Below are 21,769 nucleotides of genomic sequence, written 5' to 3'. Positions count from 1 at the left end.
AACCAGGGCGTTGCCTGCCTTGACTTCCTCGCGCAACCCGCGGACTTCTTCCTCCAAACGTTGGAGTCGATCTACTGTCGTGGGAACTCATTTTCTTTTCAATCCAACGTTTGGATTGGGAAGTCCTCCCTGGTTATTGGAACCATTTTTTGCAAAATGGCCAAAACCAGGGCGTTGCCTGCCTTGACTTCCTCGCGCAACCCGCGGACTTCTTCCTCCAAACGTTGGAGTCGATCTACTGTCCGTGGAACTCATTTTCTTTTCAATCCAACGTTGGATTGGGAAGTCCTCCCTGGTTATTGGAACCATTTTTTTGCAAAATGGCCAAAACCAGGGCGTTGCCTGCCTTGACTTCCTCGCGCAACCCGCGGACTTCTTCCTCCAAACGTTGGAGTCGATCTACTGTCGTGGAACTCATTTTCTTTTCAATCCAACGTTTGGATTGGGAAGTCCTCCCTGGTTATTGGAACCATTTTTTGCAAAATGGCCAAAACCAGGGCGTTGCCTGCCTTGACTTCCTCGCGCAACCCGCGGACTTCTTCCTCCAAACGTTGGAGTCGATCTACTGTCGTGGAACTCATTTTCTTTTCAATCCAACGTTTGGATTGGGAAGTCCTCCCTGGTTATTGGAACCATTTTTTGCAAAATGGCCAAAACCAGGGCGTTGCCTGCCTTGACTTCCTCGCGCAACCCGCGGACTTCTTCCTCCAAACGTTGGAGTCGATCTACTGTCGTGGAACTCATTTTCTTTTCAATCCAACGTTTGGATTGGGAAGTCCTCCCTGGTTATTGGAACCATTTTTTGCAAAATGGCCAAAACCAGGGCGTTGCCTGCCTTGACTTCCTCGCGCAACCCGCGGACTTCTTCCTCCAAACGTTGGAGTCGATCTACTGTCGTGGAACTCATTTTCTTTTCAATCCAACGTTTGGATTGGGAAGTCCTCCCTGGTTATTGGAACCATTTTTTGCAAAATGGCCAAAACCAGGGCGTTGCCTGCCTTGACTTCCTCGCGCAACCCGCGGACTTCTTCCTCCAAACGTTGGAGTCGATCTACTGTCGTGGAACTCATTTTCTTTTCAATCCAACGTTTGGATTGGGAAGTCCTCCCTGGTTATTGGAACCATTTTTTGCAAAATGGCCAAAACCAGGGCGTTGCCTGCCTTGACTTCCTCGCGCAACCCGCGGACTTCTTCCTCCAAACGTTGGAGTCGATCTACTGTCGTGGAACTCATTTTCTTTTCAATCCAACGTTTGGATTGGGAAGTCCTCCCTGGTTATTGGAACCATTTTTTGCAAAATGGCCAAAACCAGGGCGTTGCCTGCCTTGACTTCCTCGCGCAACCCGCGGACTTCTTCCTCCAAACGTTGGAGTCGATCTACTGTCGTGGAACTCATTTTCTTTTCAATCCAACGTTTGGATTGGGAAGTCCTCCCTGGTTATTGGAACCATTTTTTGCAAAATGGCCAAAACCAGGGCGTTGCCTGCCTTGACTTCCTCGCGCAACCCGCGGACTTCTTCCTCCAAACGTTGGAGTCGATCTACTGTCGTGGAACTCATTTTCTTTTCAATCCAACGTTTGGATTGGGAAGTCCTCCCTGGTTATTGGAACCATTTTTTGCAAAATGGCCAAAACCAGGGCGTTGCCTGCCTTGACTTCCTCGCGCAACCCGCGGACTTCTTCCTCCAAACGTTGGAGTCGATCTACTGTCGTGGAACTCATTTTCTTTTCAATCCAACGTTTGGATTGGGAAGTCCTCCCTGGTTATTGGAACCATTTTTTGCAAAATGGCCAAAACCAGGGCGTTGCCTGCCTTGACTTCCTCGCGCAACCCGCGGACTTCTTCCTCCAAACGTTGGAGTCGATCTACTGTCGTGGAACTCATTTTCTTTTCAATCCAACGTTTGGATTGGGAAGTCCTCCCTGGTTATTGGAACCATTTTTTGCAAAATGGCCAAAACCAGGGCGTTGCCTGCCTTGACTTCCTCGCGCAACCCGCGGACTTCTTCCTCCAAACGTTGGAGTCGATCTACTGTCGTGGAACTCATTTTCTTTTCAATCCAACGTTTGGATTGGGAAGTCCTCCCTGGTTATTGGAACCATTTTTTGCAAAATGGCCAAAACCAGGGCGTTGCCTGCCTTGACTTCCTCGCGCAACCCGCGGACTTCTTCCTCCAAACGTTGGAGTCGATCTACTGTCGTGGAACTCATTTTCTTTTCAATCCAACGTTTGGATTGGGAAGTCCTCCCTGGTTATTGGAACCATTTTTTGCAAAATGGCCAAAACCAGGGCGTTGCCTGCCTTGACTTCCTCGCGCAACCCGCGGACTTCTTCCTCCAAACGTTGGAGTCGATCTACTGTCGTGGAACTCATTTTCTTTTCAATCCAACGTTTGGATTGGGAAGTCCTCCCTGGTTATTGGAACCATTTTTTGCAAAATGGCCAAAACCAGGGCGTTGCCTGCCTTGACTTCCTCGCGCAACCCGCGGACTTCTTCCTCCAAACGTTGGAGTCGATCTACTGTCGTGGAACTCATTTTCTTTTCAATCCAACGTTTGGATTGGGAAGTCCTCCCTGGTTATTGGAACCATTTTTTGCAAAATGGCCAAAACCAGGGCGTTGCCTGCCTTGACTTCCTCGCGCAACCCGCGGACTTCTTCCTCCAAACGTTGGAGTCGATCTACTGTCGTGGAACTCATTTTCTTTTCAATCCAACGTTTGGATTGGGAAGTCCTCCCTGGTTATTGGAACCATTTTTTGCAAAATGGCCAAAACCAGGGCGTTGCCTGCCTTGACTTCCTCGCGCAACCCGCGGACTTCTTCCTCCAAACGTTGGAGTCGATCTACTGTCGTGGAACTCATTTTCTTTTCAATCCAACGTTTGGATTGGGAAGTCCTCCCTGGTTATTGGAACCATTTTTTGCAAAATGGCCAAAACCAGGGCGTTGCCTGCCTTGACTTCCTCGCGCAACCCGCGGACTTCTTCCTCCAAACGTTGGAGTCGATCTACTGTCGTGGAACTCATTTTCTTTTCAATCCAACGTTTGGATTGGGAAGTCCTCCCTGGTTATTGGAACCATTTTTTGCAAAATGGCCAAAACCAGGGCGTTGCCTGCCTTGACTTCCTCGCGCAACCCGCGGACTTCTTCCTCCAAACGTTGGAGTCGATCTACTGTCGTGGAACTCATTTTCTTTTCAATCCAACGTTTGGATTGGGAAGTCCTCCCTGGTTATTGGAACCATTTTTTGCAAAATGGCCAAAACCAGGGCGTTGCCTGCCTTGACTTCCTCGCGCAACCCGCGGACTTCTTCCTCCAAACGTTGGAGTCGATCTACTGTCGTGGAACTCATTTTCTTTTCAATCCAACGTTTGGATTGGGAAGTCCTCCCTGGTTATTGGAACCATTTTTTGCAAAATGGCCAAAACCAGGGCGTTGCCTGCCTTGACTTCCTCGCGCAACCCGCGGACTTCTTCCTCCAAACGTTGGAGTCGATCTACTGTCGTGGAACTCATTTTCTTTTCAATCCAACGTTTGGATTGGGAAGTCCTCCCTGGTTATTGGAACCATTTTTTGCAAAATGGCCAAAACCAGGGCGTTGCCTGCCTTGACTTCCTCGCGCAACCCGCGGACTTCTTCCTCCAAACGTTGGAGTCGATCTACTGTCGTGGAACTCATTTTCTTTTCAATCCAACGTTTGGATTGGGAAGTCCTCCCTGGTTATTGGAACCATTTTTTGCAAAATGGCCAAAACCAGGGCGTTGCCTGCCTTGACTTCCTCGCGCAACCCGCGGACTTCTTCCTCCAAACGTTGGAGTCGATCTACTGTCGTGGAACTCATTTTCTTTTCAATCCAACGTTTGGATTGGGAAGTCCTCCCTGGTTATTGGAACCATTTTTTGCAAAATGGCCAAAACCAGGGCGTTGCCTGCCTTGACTTCCTCGCGCAACCCGCGGACTTCTTCCTCCAAACGTTGGAGTCGATCTACTGTCGTGGAACTCATTTTCTTTTCAATCCAACGTTTGGATTGGGAAGTCCTCCCTGGTTATTGGAACCATTTTTTGCAAAATGGCCAAAACCAGGGCGTTGCCTGCCTTGACTTCCTCGCGCAACCCGCGGACTTCTTCCTCCAAACGTTGGAGTCGATCTACTGTCGTGGAACTCATTTTCTTTTCAATCCAACGTTTGGATTGGGAAGTCCTCCCTGGTTATTGGAACCATTTTTTGCAAAATGGCCAAAACCAGGGCGTTGCCTGCCTTGACTTCCTCGCGCAACCCGCGGACTTCTTCCTCCAAACGTTGGAGTCGATCTACTGTCGTGGAACTCATTTTCTTTTCAATCCAACGTTTGGATTGGGAAGTCCTCCCTGGTTATTGGAACCATTTTTTGCAAAATGGCCAAAACCAGGGCGTTGCCTGCCTTGACTTCCTCGCGCAACCCGCGGACTTCTTCCTCCAAACGTTGGAGTCGATCTACTGTCGTGGAACTCATTTTCTTTTCAATCCAACGTTTGGATTGGGAAGTCCTCCCTGGTTATTGGAACCATTTTTTGCAAAATGGCCAAAACCAGGGCGTTGCCTGCCTTGACTTCCTCGCGCAACCCGCGGACTTCTTCCTCCAAACGTTGGAGTCGATCTACTGTCGTGGAACTCATTTTCTTTTCAATCCAACGTTTGGATTGGGAAGTCCTCCCTGGTTATTGGAACCATTTTTTGCAAAATGGCCAAAACCAGGGCGTTGCCTGCCTTGACTTCCTCGCGCAACCCGCGGACTTCTTCCTCCAAACGTTGGAGTCGATCTACTGTCGTGGAACTCATTTTCTTTTCAATCCAACGTTTGGATTGGGAAGTCCTCCCTGGTTATTGGAACCATTTTTTGCAAAATGGCCAAAACCAGGGCGTTGCCTGCCTTGACTTCCTCGCGCAACCCGCGGACTTCTTCCTCCAAACGTTGGAGTCGATCTACTGTCGTGGAACTCATTTTCTTTTCAATCCAACGTTTGGATTGGGAAGTCCTCCCTGGTTATTGGAACCATTTTTTGCAAAATGGCCAAAACCAGGGCGTTGCCTGCCTTGACTTCCTCGCGCAACCCGCGGACTTCTTCCTCCAAACGTTGGAGTCGATCTACTGTCGTGGAACTCATTTTCTTTTCAATCCAACGTTTGGATTGGGAAGTCCTCCCTGGTTATTGGAACCATTTTTTGCAAAATGGCCAAAACCAGGGCGTTGCCTGCCTTGACTTCCTCGCGCAACCCGCGGACTTCTTCCTCCAAACGTTGGAGTCGATCTACTGTCGTGGAACTCATTTTCTTTTCAATCCAACGTTTGGATTGGGAAGTCCTCCCTGGTTATTGGAACCATTTTTTGCAAAATGGCCAAAACCAGGGCGTTGCCTGCCTTGACTTCCTCGCGCAACCCGCGGACTTCTTCCTCCAAACGTTGGAGTCGATCTACTGTCGTGGAACTCATTTTCTTTTCAATCCAACGTTTGGATTGGGAAGTCCTCCCTGGTTATTGGAACCATTTTTTGCAAAATGGCCAAAACCAGGGCGTTGCCTGCCTTGACTTCCTCGCGCAACCCGCGGACTTCTTCCTCCAAACGTTGGAGTCGATCTACTGTCGTGGAACTCATTTTCTTTTCAATCCAACGTTTGGATTGGGAAGTCCTCCCTGGTTATTGGAACCATTTTTTGCAAAATGGCCAAAACCAGGGCGTTGCCTGCCTTGACTTCCTCGCGCAACCCGCGGACTTCTTCCTCCAAACGTTGGAGTCGATCTACTGTCGTGGAACTCATTTTCTTTTCAATCCAACGTTTGGATTGGGAAGTCCTCCCTGGTTATTGGAACCATTTTTTGCAAAATGGCCAAAACCAGGGCGTTGCCTGCCTTGACTTCCTCGCGCAACCCGCGGACTTCTTCCTCCAAACGTTGGAGTCGATCTACTGTCGTGGAACTCATTTTCTTTTCAATCCAACGTTTGGATTGGGAAGTCCTCCCTGGTTATTGGAACCATTTTTTGCAAAATGGCCAAAACCAGGGCGTTGCCTGCCTTGACTTCCTCGCGCAACCCGCGGACTTCTTCCTCCAAACGTTGGAGTCGATCTACTGTCGTGGAACTCATTTTCTTTTCAATCCAACGTTTGGATTGGGAAGTCCTCCCTGGTTATTGGAACCATTTTTTGCAAAATGGCCAAAACCAGGGCGTTGCCTGCCTTGACTTCCTCGCGCAACCCGCGGACTTCTTCCTCCAAACGTTGGAGTCGATCTACTGTCGTGGAACTCATTTTCTTTTCAATCCAACGTTTGGATTGGGAAGTCCTCCCTGGTTATTGGAACCATTTTTTGCAAAATGGCCAAAACCAGGGCGTTGCCTGCCTTGACTTCCTCGCGCAACCCGCGGACTTCTTCCTCCAAACGTTGGAGTCGATCTACTGTCGTGGAACTCATTTTCTTTTCAATCCAACGTTTGGATTGGGAAGTCCTCCCTGGTTATTGGAACCATTTTTTGCAAAATGGCCAAAACCAGGGCGTTGCCTGCCTTGACTTCCTCGCGCAACCCGCGGACTTCTTCCTCCAAACGTTGGAGTCGATCTACTGTCGTGGAACTCATTTTCTTTTCAATCCAACGTTTGGATTGGGAAGTCCTCCCTGGTTATTGGAACCATTTTTTGCAAAATGGCCAAAACCAGGGCGTTGCCTGCCTTGACTTCCTCGCGCAACCCGCGGACTTCTTCCTCCAAACGTTGGAGTCGATCTACTGTCGTGGAACTCATTTTCTTTTCAATCCAACGTTTGGATTGGGAAGTCCTCCCTGGTTATTGGAACCATTTTTTGCAAAATGGCCAAAACCAGGGCGTTGCCTGCCTTGACTTCCTCGCGCAACCCGCGGACTTCTTCCTCCAAACGTTGGAGTCGATCTACTGTCGTGGAACTCATTTTCTTTTCAATCCAACGTTTGGATTGGGAAGTCCTCCCTGGTTATTGGAACCATTTTTTGCAAAATGGCCAAAACCAGGGCGTTGCCTGCCTTGACTTCCTCGCGCAACCCGCGGACTTCTTCCTCCAAACGTTGGAGTCGATCTACTGTCGTGGAACTCATTTTCTTAAAAAAGGGAAGAAATATGTTAGATAATTGTCTTTAATGTGAAGGGCAGATTACTTCGGCGTACCTTGTAGTATCAAATTAAAATTTTTAAAAGAGACAATCCCCTTTTTTTTTTGTGCCCCCGTAATTTAGTTCCATTATTACATCTGGGCTTATAAGTTTATTTAAATTTGTAACAATGTTATTATTAATTAACGATTTATATCTCTTTCAATCGCTCCAACGTTTGGATTGGGAAGTCCTCCCTGGTTATTGGAACCATTTTTTGCAAAATGGCCAAAACCAGGGCGTTGCCTGCCTTGACTTCCTCGCGCAACCCGCGGACTTCTTCCTCCAAACGTTGGAGTCGATCTACTGTCGTGGAACTCATTTTCTTAAAAAAGGGAAGAAATATGTTAGATAATTGTCTTTAATGTGAAGGGCAGATTACTTCGGCGTACCTTGTAGTATCAAATTAAAATTTTTAAAAGAGACAATCCCCTTTTTTTTTGTGCCCCCGTAATTTAGTTCCATTATTACATCTGGGCTTATAAGTTTATTTAAATTTGTAACAACGTTATTATTAATTAACGATTTATATCTCTTTCAATCGCTCCAACGTTTGGATTGGGAAGTCCTCCCTGGTTATTGGAACCATTTTTTGCAAAATGGCCAAAACCAGGGCGTTGCCTGCCTTGACTTCCTCGCGCAACCCGCGGACTTCTTCCTCCAAACGTTGGAGTCGATCTACTGTCGTGGAACTCATTTTCTTAAAAAAGGGAAGAAATATGTTAGATAATTGTCTTTAATGTGAAGGGCAGATTACTTCGGGAAGCCGAAGTATGTACACTCTTTCAGATCTTTGCTGTTGCAGCTATAAATCATATAAAGTCGGCCGACTTGCATACAATATACAAGGAAGAATAGAAATATAGACCATAATGGAGCTATGCATTATTTGCTCAAACCAATTTGACTACTTTGTGGATATTTAGATGGGTATTGGAGATATTTTTGATATTATAATTTTACTTTACACATTTTTGTGGGCCTTAGAGCGGACGTAGCACATTTGAACAACAATTTTGCGATAAGTCGAAAGCTAAGGAATTTTAATAGAAATACTCTATTTTCTACTTATAGTTTCCGAGATCACAGCGTTCAAACAGACAGACGGAAATGGGTAGATCCACTCGCAAAGTTATTCTGATCAAGAAAGAATATAATTTACTAGATACTGCATTTATTAATGTATTTCATTTAACAGCAACAATTAGCTAGTACGTATTAGACTAGGTACACTATAGAACGATAGAAAATGAAAACAAATATCGGTATATTTGAATTCAAAGTTTTTCAATTGTTTTTTCAGTGTACACTAGTCGGCATAGGAAGATTAACGAAACAAAAGTTAAATATACTCATAGTTTGAACTTATTTCTTGTAAATGTTGGCATCAATAGAAAGGTAATTTAAATGCCTTTTAAATGATACAGTACTTTGCTTAAAAAGGAAGAAAGAAAGTGAAGTGTGTAGTCGAGTTTTTTATCAGGCTCCGAGAAAAGTGTCGCTTCTTAAGACATCCGCACCATAAAAAACACAAACTTACGGCCAAACGTCGACGCTGTGCTCACTGACCACAGAAAACACGGAGGATCCGCAGTGGACCAGCGTACCTCACGAGAATCAGCATTTAGTTTTGCAAAAAGCTAATCTCGGTTTTCACTCATTTTTTCGGCGAAAGTTGTGGAAAACCGGGAAAAGGCAGGAAAGCGCGGATGAGTTGAACCGGCGTAGGAAGAAGTAAATAAGACTAGAGGTGGTAACCATCAGCTGTTCGCAGCCGCTGTGAGTTGCCTAACACTCAACGAGAACGTTGAAAATATCGGTTAGCGGCCACCACGGAAGGGCCATAGATACCTTTTTTATTAAAATAGAGCATACTGCTAGGCTAGATAAATAAAGGGCGTTATTAGTCATGTCGAGTTCGGATGAAAAAGATAACTACTTATCACCGGTGCAGGCATCACAAAAGCGGAAGCTGGAGAATATGTCCCAAAACATTGCAGGTGGAACATCCTAGAAGGATCTGACATCAGCTATGTCGAAGCTGCTCGACATAAAGTTAAAAAATCTGCCAACTAAATCGGACGTCGATGGGCTTAAACAAGAGCTGAAAAGCGATATTGGGGCTATTTCTCTGCAGGTCAAACAGCTTACCGACGACAATGCGCGGCTCAAAGAAGAGGTTATAAGCCTTCGCTCAGATAGAGAAGCTGATAAGCGAACCATTTATATGTTGCTAATACAACAAAAGAAAAACATGGAAGAACGCTATAGTCGAGTACCTCGACTATCAGATACCCGTTACTCAGCTAAACGGAGATATGCAAGCAGCAAAGCGAGATTAAAATGCGCCACCTACCGGCGGTATACAGTGTTAAGCGTTATGGGCGTTAGAGTGGGCGTGGAAAATTTTTTTGGATCAATCGATAGGTATTGACGAGACCAATACAATTCACTTAAAATTTTGTATCTAGCATGAAAATTGTGGGCGCCACAGGCTCGGGCGGTTTGTGGGCGTTAGAGTGGGCGTGGCAAACATTTTTTTTGGCCAATCGATAGGTATTGACGAGAACAATACATCGGAACAATACAGCATCAAAACTGTAGGAGCCAGTTTTGGGCGGTTTGTGGGCGTTAGAGTGGGCGTGGCACTCTACTGAAACAAACTTGCGCTGCGCAGGAATCTCAGGAATCTGCGTGCCTAATCCCAGTATTGTAACTCTCATAGTTTCCGAGATCTCAGCGTTCATACGGACAGACGGACAGACGGACATGGCTAGATCGACTCGGCTAGTGATCCTGATCAAGAATATATATACTTTATGGGGTCGGAAACGCTTCCTTCTGCCTGTTACATACTTTTCGACGAATCTAGTATACCCTTTTACTCTACGAGTAACGGGTATAATTATATCTTTGGGGTTTTTTGACACATAACCCCCTACGCTTGGAAATAACATTTTTTAATTAACTCATAATTTCGAATTTAATTTTAATAAAATCGGACGACTATATCATATAGCTGCCATAGGAACGATCGGAAAATTGGTAGGAAAATAATATGAAACAAATTATAGCTTCGTTGTTTTTTGACATATTATCTTATACTATTGGGAATATAATTTTATAATATAATAATTATAACTGCAAGGGTATACAAACTTCGGCTTGCCGAATTTAACTACCTTTCTTGTTTTAATAAGACATCTACATGGAATTTATACAATTTCCATCATTTTATTTTGAAAGTACTCGGTATATAAGGCGCATAAAATACACGATGTTAATGAGCGTGACTGGAAACAAAGACCATAGAATAACAAGATGCGGAACAGCCATACAACGGAATGTACGGCAAAATTTTTGGTGTGGATTTTCGATGTGGATTTTCGATTTTGCTAGTGTGCGTTGTCCGTGTAAAGCTCTTTGGTTGTGTTGGTGAATCATTTCGTGTGGTCTGCTGCAATAAGGGCTCAATGTCACATTTAACTAACGTTGGGTGTCAATAGCCTGTAGGCCAGGGGTCTAGTCGCTCAACCGCGGGAATTGCAGGTCGAGTTCAACCCCGACTGGGAACAACTTTTTTTTTATGCAATCTTTTTTTTTTAATTAATGAAAATCATGAGTGCTATTCACATAAAATGCTAATGCTAGATACATTGATTAGAGTTTTGCTGTACAAACATTGTTAGTGGCTAGACTCCCCAGACAAATGTAAAAGTAGCAATAAGCTAAATTTACTTCGTCATAAATAAATAAATATTTGCGGATCTTTGAACAGTAAAGCTTTAATCTAGTTATCAAAAATTTGCATTTTGCACTCACCATATTCAACAAAATATAATGAAAAATCGTTTTCTCGAGTACACATTACGCTTTTATTCAAAGTGAATTACTTATTGTGTTCATGTTTTTATTGTTATTGGATATATTTTTAAAGGCTTTGATATGTAATTTACACAAAAAAAAGTATATCTATAGGAGCGATTAATTGCTAAAGTCCCAATTGGTACATCTAAAAAAAATGTCGGCTATAAAAACATAATTTAAAATATTAAAAAAAAAACTAAAAACAAACTAAAAATATAAAAAATCTATCTATAAAAAAATAATCAAAAAAGTACAGCTAAAAAAATATTAAATTAAAAAAAAATATAAAAAAAATTTAGTTGAATCCAGCCTCTGAGTGGACTCGAACATGGAACTCAAAACCATTACCAACGGGTCACCAACATACGCAGAGCGCCACAGCCCGCTTATAAATCGCATGAACAATGCGTCTCTCAGATCGATTCCTTTTCGTCAACATAATTCAAGAATCGACAATTGGAAAAAAATTGAATTTTGACTTTTTCACAGCGCGGAGTGTCGTGAGCGAGATAGCAAGAGAGAGGGAGAGAGAAGGAAGCAAAGCAACGGCATTCTAAAAATAGATTCCTATACGTGTAAGGGTTGCTTTGCAAAAATTAGCCCGCCTGTGTACACTTTCTTACTCCTAGTTACGCATCTTGTTATTCTATGGTCTTTGCTGGAAAGTCATAAGATTAATGTAATTTATGTATATCTCGTTTACCCATTTTCAGTTTTCAATTCCTCATTACTTACTAGTACAATTATCTTCCCTTTTTGTCAATTTTAAAGTTAAGTAAGGAGTATCTGATATTCGAAATACTCATTTAGAGGGGTCTTTCTTTTTGTTTAATGGTGCACCACAACAATTTTAAAAAATAAGGTAGCCAATGTAAGTGTCAGAAAAATAAGTACTTTAGAAAATATATAGGATTTCTTTTCGCATGCTTTTGACTCAGTTGTAGTTTCGACTTCAAGTTCATCATCTTCAAATACATTTGCTGGTATATTTTCTTTATACTTCCCAACCACATTTCCGGGTGGAGAATACCTGACGACCAATATTTTCCTTCCATTATTTTTCCTATTTAAAAATTAGATTCATCTCTAATGTTAAAGACATTTGGCATAAAATAAAACTTACGCTGAGTTTTTTTGGACTATACCCACTCCCAATTTCTTTGATGACCTCCATACGATTGCAGTGTACTTGTCAGCCAATGAGCTTGATTCATGGAATAATTGCGCACGGCTATATTCTCCATTTCCGCCATAATACCAATGGCGAACACAAGATATAGTCTTAAACTCGCATATACTTTCTGTATAATATTTTTTATTTTTATCCGAAAAGGGATAAGCTATGTGATCCCCGAGGTCAGGAACATAATTCGAAATATTGAATACTATTTGTCTATCGAGCCAGAATAATTCTTGATCTGGGATGTTCAGTGTAACTAGATGCTTTGAGAAAAAATTATTTAGTGCCCAAAAAAATTAAATATTTTGCTTACCTGTGCATAATCTTCGCAATCTTTACTCAGCTTTTTAGACAAGGATAATTCTGGCATGCCCGCTTGTTTTCTATATTTATTGTGCTGTTCCCAAATTAAGTTCACTGTGACATTAGGGGGCGAACAAATACAGTTGAGCTAAAGAAAAAGATATTTCTAAGTGGTCAATACTTCCATTTTGTCTTACCTTAAAAACAGCCAAAAATATAACGAAAATGTTGTACAGATACATACTTTATGAAGTTAAACGTAAGCTCTGAAAAGTTTACACGAAATGAAATATTTTTGAGGGCTACTAGATATGTTTTAACTGTCATAGATCGAAACAAATTAACAACGTACCACGACTACACAAAGAACATTCTGACGTTCTCATCTGAGTTGAAAATGTTCTTAAAGGTAGAAAAACATTTTTAAGTTGAAAATATTTTATTTTGCTCGAATCAAGTTGAATTGGCAGTATTTAAGTACATTGTATGTACAAATAAACTATTAGATCAGTCCTTAGTGTATATTTATCAAAAAGTTGTTAAATAGACTCAATTTACCTTTTCTCTTCTCACCATTTTGTTCTTATATTGATACCAAAATGTAATTACACGGTTTTTAAGAAAGAATGTTTTCAATGTTCTTAGATAGTTTTCTCTGTGTACTGATAAAAAACCATGAGCTAACTTATCACTGTATATTTTTATATCCGATACTTGTTAAGTAAAAGGGTATATTTTATTCGGAGAAAAGCAAGAAAAATTGATAATATATGATGGTCAATTTGTGATATTTGATATGTGTCAAAAGAAACACAAATTTACTATGCGCATATAAAATTGATCCTGACTCGTTCTTTTTTCTGTGTAGAAACGGACGGACAGATGGACATGGCTAGATCGACTGGTATAGTGATGCTGATCAAGAATATACATACAATGGTCGACATAAGTATTTTGACAAAACAAAAGTTAAATGTACTCATAATTTTAACTACTTCTTGTAAACTTTGGCATCAATGAAAAGGTAATTTAAATGCCGTTTGAATGATACAATACATGATACATACAATACATACATAATGCTTAAATCTGTCTACCGCCGGTAGGTGGCGCATTTTAATCTCGCTTTGCTGCTAGCATATCTCCCTTTGGTCCCTTTAGCTGAGTAACGGGTATCTGATATTCGAGGTACTCGACTATATCGTTCTTCCTTGTTATTTTCTACATATGAAAGAAATATTAACATAAAAAATATTTTTTACCTAATATTACTAATATTGGGAGTATTATTATGGAATATCAAGGGACACGTGCTACTTTATCGCTAAATATAGCCACAGACTTTTATCGTCTATCAATAATTGATGGCATTCGCAATCATAAGCTTATCAGAAGCAAGTGCGATTACCCTAATCAAGCTGGGGGAAATAAACAAATCGGCAAGTGGAGAGCAAACAGAGGAAATGAAGTAAATATAAAAAGAGTGGATAGTAATTAAAGCGCTTTTATGCGGGAGAAATTGGAAATCCATATCATGGAGGTCATGGTTGCCACTGCAACAATCAAGCTTCACACTTATCAGACATATTGGGGAGCCTAAAAATAAACGAAATATATTTTGGGTATCAAAGGGAGTTCCATGTGTACTACTGAAAAGCTCTCCTTGTGGGTTGTCAAGTTAATAAACGTAAAATGAGCTTGTCGCATCAACAATACTCATAACAATGAAATGCCCTCACTCTGGCACGTGAGCGGTTGGTTTTAGGTTTTTTTCTGGCTACTTCAGAATGTTAATATGGTTAGGAATCCGTGATTACTTATAAGGTTTGCAGTTATTTGAGGAAAGTTTTCCCTTAAAATTTTAAAATAATATATTTCAATATTGTTAGAACTATATATTTTATATATTTATCAGATACTGGTACTCGCAATACTATATATTGAACCGTTTTATAATTATAATCTTATAGTATATAAGTTGAACTGAATTTTAAATATTGCTCCAAACACCTATTTATCAAATATAAAAGATAATCATTACGTTTACTTATTAAAGTGTATAAAACACTTCGAATTTCCACGGACACATTCCATTTGCCTGAATTTTGTTGCTTGGGTGTTGATTATAATGATAAGCACTTTAACCACAGGCATGCAAATTGCCAGAAGCCAAAAACGTTAAAATTTAACAGCTCTGGCCTCTACATACACACATTTTGGGTTGCCTGAATGTGAGCAGGGAAAAGTATCGTCAGGAAAATTCAATTTTGAGACCCCCACCATACCTCTTTTCATTTTTATTGAAACTTTTCTAGTTCAGCACATTTGACACTCGAGATGGCCCCTTTCCTATCGCCCTCTCTTTCCGATTGTCTCTACCCGTCCTTCTCACTTTTCTCATGAGAAGTTGTTACGTGTGTGCTCGACGAACTGTTAAACTGCTGACATGGCCACTCAATCTCACCTTGCAGCAACAGGTAACAGGAACTCGGCTTATTGAAATGTTTTCGACACTTTTTGATTGACAGCATCAGAATGAAAACAATTTGTTATTGAAAAATGCTCTCGGTTTTTTTGTCGAGGTGAAAAAAGCTCAGGAAATTAAAGTGTATTCCATAATTCATTTCTTTTTTACAAAGCCAATCGTGTTAGCCTGGAGAGTGACAGATTTGAAATTGAATTTTCATATCAAAAGGAAAGTTATTTGAAAGTAAATATTCTGTGGATAAAAGCAGCGGTCAGCAGCTAGAGTAGAACAGCAGTCTCACAAGACAAAATGTCATTTTATTCCGTGCTTCAAAGTTAGATATATTAAGCAATAATTAGGAAATTGTAATATTTATTTGAAACATTATTCTAGATTTAATTTAAAAAAAAATTTAAGAAGCCATTAATCATTATAGACCTTGACTGTTCATTGACGCATGCAATTATTCAAATATTTCACTGTTCACTGCATAAATCATGGGTGGCACGTGTCGATAATGTTCGCCGAAAATTGCAAAAACACAAATGGAATCTGCGAGAAAACTTGGCCAAAAGTTTTCCTCTTGGCCCATTCCATCCTGCCACATTTATTCCCCCAAGCTATGTCTAATAATCTGCTCGGGCTAAAAAAGATGGCCTGCAGTAGGCCTTGGCCAATAATTCATTCTTGATTTCGGCTTTAGGCCAGCTTGGTGTTAAAGTTTTCCTCGGTTTTGCCATTTTTCCCTTTTTGGTTTCTGTGGTCCGCAGATGTCATCCACCGACTCCCAGCTGGACTGCAGCATATCTCATTCTAATTTGCATTTTTATGCCTGTAAGTGATATTTCTTTTCGCACTCTCACCCACACTCTCTTGCCGTCTCTTTCTGTGGCCACTATGTCTGTCTCTTTCCCAGCCAGTTGGCAGCCAAGTGGAATACTGAATTTTTATGCCCCGTCACATGAGTAAGTGAGTTCTGGGTGGCTTGTGGCTGAAATCGTGGCAAAAACAGGCCGGTCTCTAGAGGAAGTTTCCTCTGTTCGGTGTGATAAAGTCTGAATTATTAAATATACATAAATCAGGGGACAAGAGGAATGACTACAAGCGGTTGGAGGAAGCTTAAGTATTTACAGGCTATGCTGGCTTAAGAACTTTTTAAAGTATTATTATAATTTTCATTCTAATTATCGAATTATTCCAAATATCTTAGGCCCACAAGCTTAAAGTAAAAAACATTTCAAATAATTGTTTGTGATTATGTGATAATTATTATCTTAGCCTTTTATTTATTATATAAAAAAAGGCTTATAATGGAATATTTTATATTATTCATTATCAAAGTCTACAAAGTATAAGCTTTATTATATTGTCATAAAATATGCCTATCTGCAGCATTTTTTATCTAATAATCCCAGGCTTAACTGTGGCATAAAACATTAACGCCAGACCTGACAGGGCCTTAAATCTTTTCAAACCCCCCTGCTGGGCAGAATCTTGGCTAAATCGATGCCATATATCACTGGCATATATGCTGTTTATGGCACTTGTTGTTGTGGCAAGATTTGCATAATCAGCTTGCAACTAATTAAAAGGCAATCAAGCAGAGATATCGAGGGGGGGGGGGGGGGGGGAACGAGTGGCAGGTTACCGAGGCAACAATCGTAATCGGCTAAAGCGAAACGCTCAACAATCTGCCAAAATACACGCATTTTCACCTGTTTCCCCATCACCATTTCCATCCTTTTCCTGTATTTTCCTGTGCTTTCCCCACTTTTCCCATCTGCACCTGTTACCCAGAAAGATGGACGAACTGCCAGGAAAAGTGGCAAAGTAGAGGCCCGTGTCCTGACCCAATCAGTGCGGCAGAAAATGAAATTTTCCCCGCTCTAATGGAAAACGGAAATGAAGTCCGTGAATATGCAATTTGTTGGCTTAGGTGGGTTGTACGAGTTTGCCAAGCTTGATATTGGATTCAGACTACAGTGGCTTAGAAAGTTGATGAAAAGTAAAGTCAATCTAGGTACGGATTGAATATAGATCTCTGCAGCATGACCAGGAAAGTTTGTTCTATGATTGGTTCTGCATAATGGATAAAGTTGGAATAGGAAGCAAAAAAATAATACAAAAACTTAATATGAACTAAAAGAGTACAAATCTGATATATATATGATAACTTTAATTGAGTTTGTAGTTTGTTTAGATAAACTATTTTAACATTCAGGTTGTGAGAAATAAAACAAAGTTGGAAACGTCATTCTGGATTTTTTAATGCCTTAAACTGATACAAAACTAAAAAATAAAAATAAATATCTGCATAATGACACTAATTTAAATATTACATATATAAAATTATATACATATAATTAATTTGGTTTTCATCAGGGTATTATAACTAAATAAATTAAAAGTACTCAAGGATTTTAATCCGTCAGCCACATATTTATTTTATCATTATTTTTCGCAGACTTTTTATGATATCTAATTGAGTTTTTAATTTTATATTCCCGTTCTACAAACAATACATTAAGTTCTGATTTATGATGACGTGGCAAATTAGCGCTGAAAACTTTTTGCCACCTATCCTTGGATTTAATTGGCAAAGGTAAACAAGAAGAAAGGATACCGACTTGAAAGAGTTAAAGGAAAACTTGGTCAACTTTGAGTGAGCAAACGCGATTCAGTAGAGGAAAATCCCATTAAAAGTTTTCTTTGCAGTGGGTGAACCGACAGCCGAGAAAACCAAGAAAGCCGAGAAAACGAAATTATCAGCTGCATGGGCATTGTGCATACGTAGCGTGGGCCTCTATTGAATTACGTATACGCTGCGTTGGCCCGAGTGGGATGTGACTTATGTGCCGTCTGGGCGCTAATTTGATTCCAGCCAAGGGTAAACACATCCTGTCTGTGTCTGTCATGTTAATAGCCATCCCGCCCTCTATTTAGCCAGGAGGCCCATTATTTGGCCCTCTAAACTCATGTGCATTTGTCTCACGTGTCGGCATTCCGTTTATTGCCAATCTGATGAGTAACCAGGGGCATGAAATGCGAGGGGCGCTTCAAAGCCACGTTTGGCGCTCATTAATTTCCATCGTGTAGGTTTTTAGTGAAGCAGCGTGCCTGCCACATCACACAGAATGTGAAAGTGAAAGTGTGGGAAACGGAGGGAGAGAAGGATTCCAGACTTCCGTTCAGTAGAGTCGGGAATAATTTATGCTAAGCCGAAAAGTTAACCCACCGCTTGTTAACCGTATTATGCCCCAAAGCTTCGTCCTTGCGCCATGAAAAATAACCCCGCCATAAACACAACACAACAAAAGCAAAAAACGAATACAAGCCCTAAACTTCCTTAGGTGGGCTAAACTTTTTGTGAAATTTTAAGCAGTTGACTTATTTCAATTATGAATAATTAGCAGGGCAAATATAGAAATTTAAGTAAGGGAGGAAACACAAAACTGGATGCTTGGTGTAATTTTGGGGTCATGAATTCGCGCCTTATTTAAATTTCGAAGGGAAAAAGTGTGTGAAACAGGTAAAAAAAATCCGGATTTGGTTTTATCAGAACAAAAATATAAAACACACTTTTATGAGTGAAAGGTTATCTTCACAGCTACTAAATAAAGCAAAATTTTTAGTGTACATATATAAAATAAAATACCCAGAAAATCCGGAGAGATCTACAAAATAAACAAAAGCAAGACCAAATAGAACCACAAATAGGCCAAGAAAACTCGAAATAATAGCCAAGTGCCCCAAAGGACATTTAAGCGGCTTGACTTAAGTTAAATTTTTCATTCACCGTACGCACTGAAATGAAATTAAATGCTTAAGCAGGGCGAGAAATAGACAAACAGACGCTGTGGAAATAAATAAACAAACAAACAAACACTTTTCTGGGGAAGCAACCCACACTAAGACCAACTAATCACCGTTGACAGTAAAACGAATTGAGCACACACTAAACTGGACACAGGATAAAATCCTAGTGGGACAGGAAATTAGGCAGCAGAAGGAAGAAGACCAGAAGACCATACAAAACCCCGATTTTATGGCAGGAGATATCTATGTGTCCCTTGTTTTCCTTTTCAGCATTTTATTTCCTTTTTAATTTAAGTTGGTGTGCCAAAGTGCAAATAAACGAAAAGATTTATAAACAGAATAGGGGCTATGGTGTTTTTCTTTCTGACAAGCGTAATATTTACATTGTCATAAGAAGAAAGCCCACTAAAACTAAAACCGCCATTGCACATGAGTTAACAAAAAACCTTTTTCACATGAAAAAATAGAAGGAAAAACAAGCAACAATTCGGTAGTTGCTTTGTTTTCACACAAGGTTTTCGCATTTTCAGGGTAAATTCCCTCTAGTTATTTTTTGTTAGCCGCAACAAAACAAAACCCGCAAATGTCCCAGAAAATGTGTTTCGCTTTGGCCCACGCTTTTACCTCAGAATTAAAGCTTTAAGATAATTTAAGAAAATGAAACAACATTAATATTTTTTCTTCCACCCGGGCCCCGAACTTAATTTGACAGAGATTTTCATCCCAATTTATTTAATGAAGCCGAGAGCGAAAAATTGAAATTTTCCCCTCTGTATATGCCATGCCGGAAAATTGTCAAAGTAAACAGACCTTTGTCACTTTTATCCCGTGAAGCTATAAATAGTTTTGAGGCTTCCTTTGGCCAAGCACTTCTTTTGTTTATCAGGTTTATGTAAGCACCCAGAAGCGTAGCTTAAAAAAAAAGGATAATGAGCCAACATATGTTTAGACTGCAAAGTGCGAACCCAAAAAAAGGGAAAGCCAAAACAAAAAGCAAGCAAATGAAATCCAACCGGAAAGAAAACAAAACGTCCAAAACAAATTTTTCGCCCTCAGGCAGAATATTTAAAAATGGCATAAAGAAAAAAATGAAGGGAATTTGCTAGGGAAAAGCTGCTTGTCACTCTGTCACAGTGGGAAAAGCGAGTGGGAAAATAAAAAAGGAAAATGTGGAGAAGCTAATAATATTTATGGGCGCTCATTTTAGGGCCAACTGTCAACGCGAATATAATGTATCTTTACACATATGAGGATTCCATCTGGCCGAAAGAACCAGGAAAATCTCCTGGAAAGCGGCTTAAGAGAAAGTGTGTGGAAAGCGGGTGAAAAGTGGGTGGAAAGTGAATGGAAAGTGGGGGAAAGCCATTGTTGTGTTTATTTTGTAATAAAAATGAAGTGCACATTTATGAGGCGAGACAAGCAGTCAGGTAAGCCAAATGAATTTGCGTTTTCCAAGAAGTTTTTCTTTAGCGTTTTTCTCCTTATTAAGTGGAAAGCCAAGAGAAGCTTTGATATATGTAAAGGAAATATTAAATTTTAAAGTCATGAATGAATATTTTGCGCCCACAGACTTTCAGCATCATTATATTTTCCAGATGAAATCAGCCATTGGGGGATGTTTTGAGCAGGAGATTCTTTTCAATAAGATTAAGTGAGTTGCCATAAATACATATTTTGAATGGATTGCATTCCTTTGTATTCCTTTTATAAATCTTAAAGATAACACATTTTAAAGGTAAACAAACAAACGTTTCTCCAGCACCTTGAATTCAATTTAATTCACAAAGAAAGCACAGGAAAATTGAAAGAAAAGGCAGCCACATTGTAATACAATTTCTGCTGAGAAGGAAAAATAAATGAAATTGGGATTTAAATTAGGCAATCTTTTAGGTATTTTCCTCAGGTGTTGCAATTTTCTCCGCTCTTCTGGAATTTCGGCAGCATATTTAGGGTCCGCTTTCCTTTTCCCTGACGCATTTGTCTGGAAATTTTATTGGACACCATTCAAGAAATTTCAAATTGAATTGCAGCCAAGAGGTCATTTAAATTTAGGCCTCAAATTTAATTAAAATTGTTTCGCTGGCATCTGTTAAGTGGTTTCAATTTGATTAAGTAAGCGGCGTGGTTTTTCGCTTGCCCCCAACTATTTGGATTTCGGATTTTGCGCAGAGAAAAATGAACAGAAAATGCTTTCCTAACATTTTTTCACACTTCTGCAAATAAACCTGACTCGAAGCAGAGAAACAAGGTTTTTTGTTTGGCAAGTCAAGGAGTCAAAAGGTTGCCAAGGTCGCCCAAAGCTGTGACAGTTTCATTTTGTCTGCCTCGTTTTCTTTTTTTATTGATAGAAAGATATCACACACAAAGCTGAGATGCCTAAAAAACCGCAAGGCAAACCAACGAGTTTTCCCTTGAAAAACAGGACATTTGATAGCATTTCAAAAAGTTATCGTTTCGCATGGCATACTTATGTGACTGCGTGTGTTTGGCATGTTTAATCAGGCAGAAACCATAAGCAAATAGGCAAATTGTTTGCAAATAAACAAGTCGGAAAAGTTTACGAGAACAGCGGAAATGCCGACATTCCAAGGAGGGAAAACTTTGATGGCTCTTGTCAGGAGATAAAACATTTTCGGTAAAGAGATTTACGTAATGTTGACAGAAAATTTTAATGTTCCCTAATGTAGTACTGAAAACTTTCTGTTGTTCTTATTAACTGATTGTAAACATTTTAACTCAAGGTTGATTGCGAATTAAGCGGGATCCAGTTTGTTAACTTTACATTTAACTTTTTAGTGGCAACCAAAAATGATTAGCTTGTTCCATTATTCAAAAATGTGTTCATTGATAAATAAGCATAACTTATAAATATTAATGTAGGTATAATCAATAAGTTATTATTCAAAAATGTGTTCATTGATAAATAAGCATAACATCTAAATATAAATGTAGGTATAATCAATAAGTTAAAGACAATTTGA

The 21,769-nt window shown here is 40.3% G+C and overlaps 2 protein-coding genes across 6 annotated transcripts in view; one reads left to right on the top strand and one right to left on the bottom strand.

Moving 5' to 3' along the window:
- The window catches only part of LOC119549676 (soluble guanylate cyclase 88E), an 88,861-nt gene that overhangs the window by 38,786 nt on the left and 28,306 nt on the right, over window positions 1-21,769 (top strand). The gene's annotated exons all lie outside the window — the stretch shown is intronic.
- On the bottom strand, window positions 11,839-12,831 carry LOC119549739 (Golgi-associated plant pathogenesis-related protein 1-like). 2 transcript variants are annotated; one of them, XR_005219427.1, is made up of 4 exons: window positions 12,703-12,789; window positions 12,516-12,619; window positions 12,146-12,465; window positions 11,839-12,085 (listed from the first exon to the last, which is right to left on the bottom strand). XR_005219427.1 is itself a non-coding variant. In XM_037857984.1 (4 exons), the coding sequence occupies exons 1-4, from the start codon at window positions 12,745-12,747 to the stop codon at window positions 11,851-11,853; spliced, it is 738 nt and encodes a 245-aa protein (XP_037713912.1). In that variant the 5' UTR covers window positions 12,748-12,831; the 3' UTR covers window positions 11,839-11,850. The 2 variants fall into 2 exon arrangements, 1 of the variants encoding a protein (XP_037713912.1); XM_037857984.1 differs by having other exon boundaries at window positions 12,516-12,653; window positions 12,703-12,831.

This window comes from Drosophila subpulchrella, chromosome 3R (assembly GCF_014743375.2).
Source record: "Drosophila subpulchrella strain 33 F10 #4 breed RU33 chromosome 3R, RU_Dsub_v1.1 Primary Assembly, whole genome shotgun sequence".
Taxonomy (NCBI): Eukaryota; Metazoa; Arthropoda; class Insecta; order Diptera; family Drosophilidae; genus Drosophila; species Drosophila subpulchrella.
This window is presented reverse-complemented; position numbering and strand designations above follow the sequence as displayed.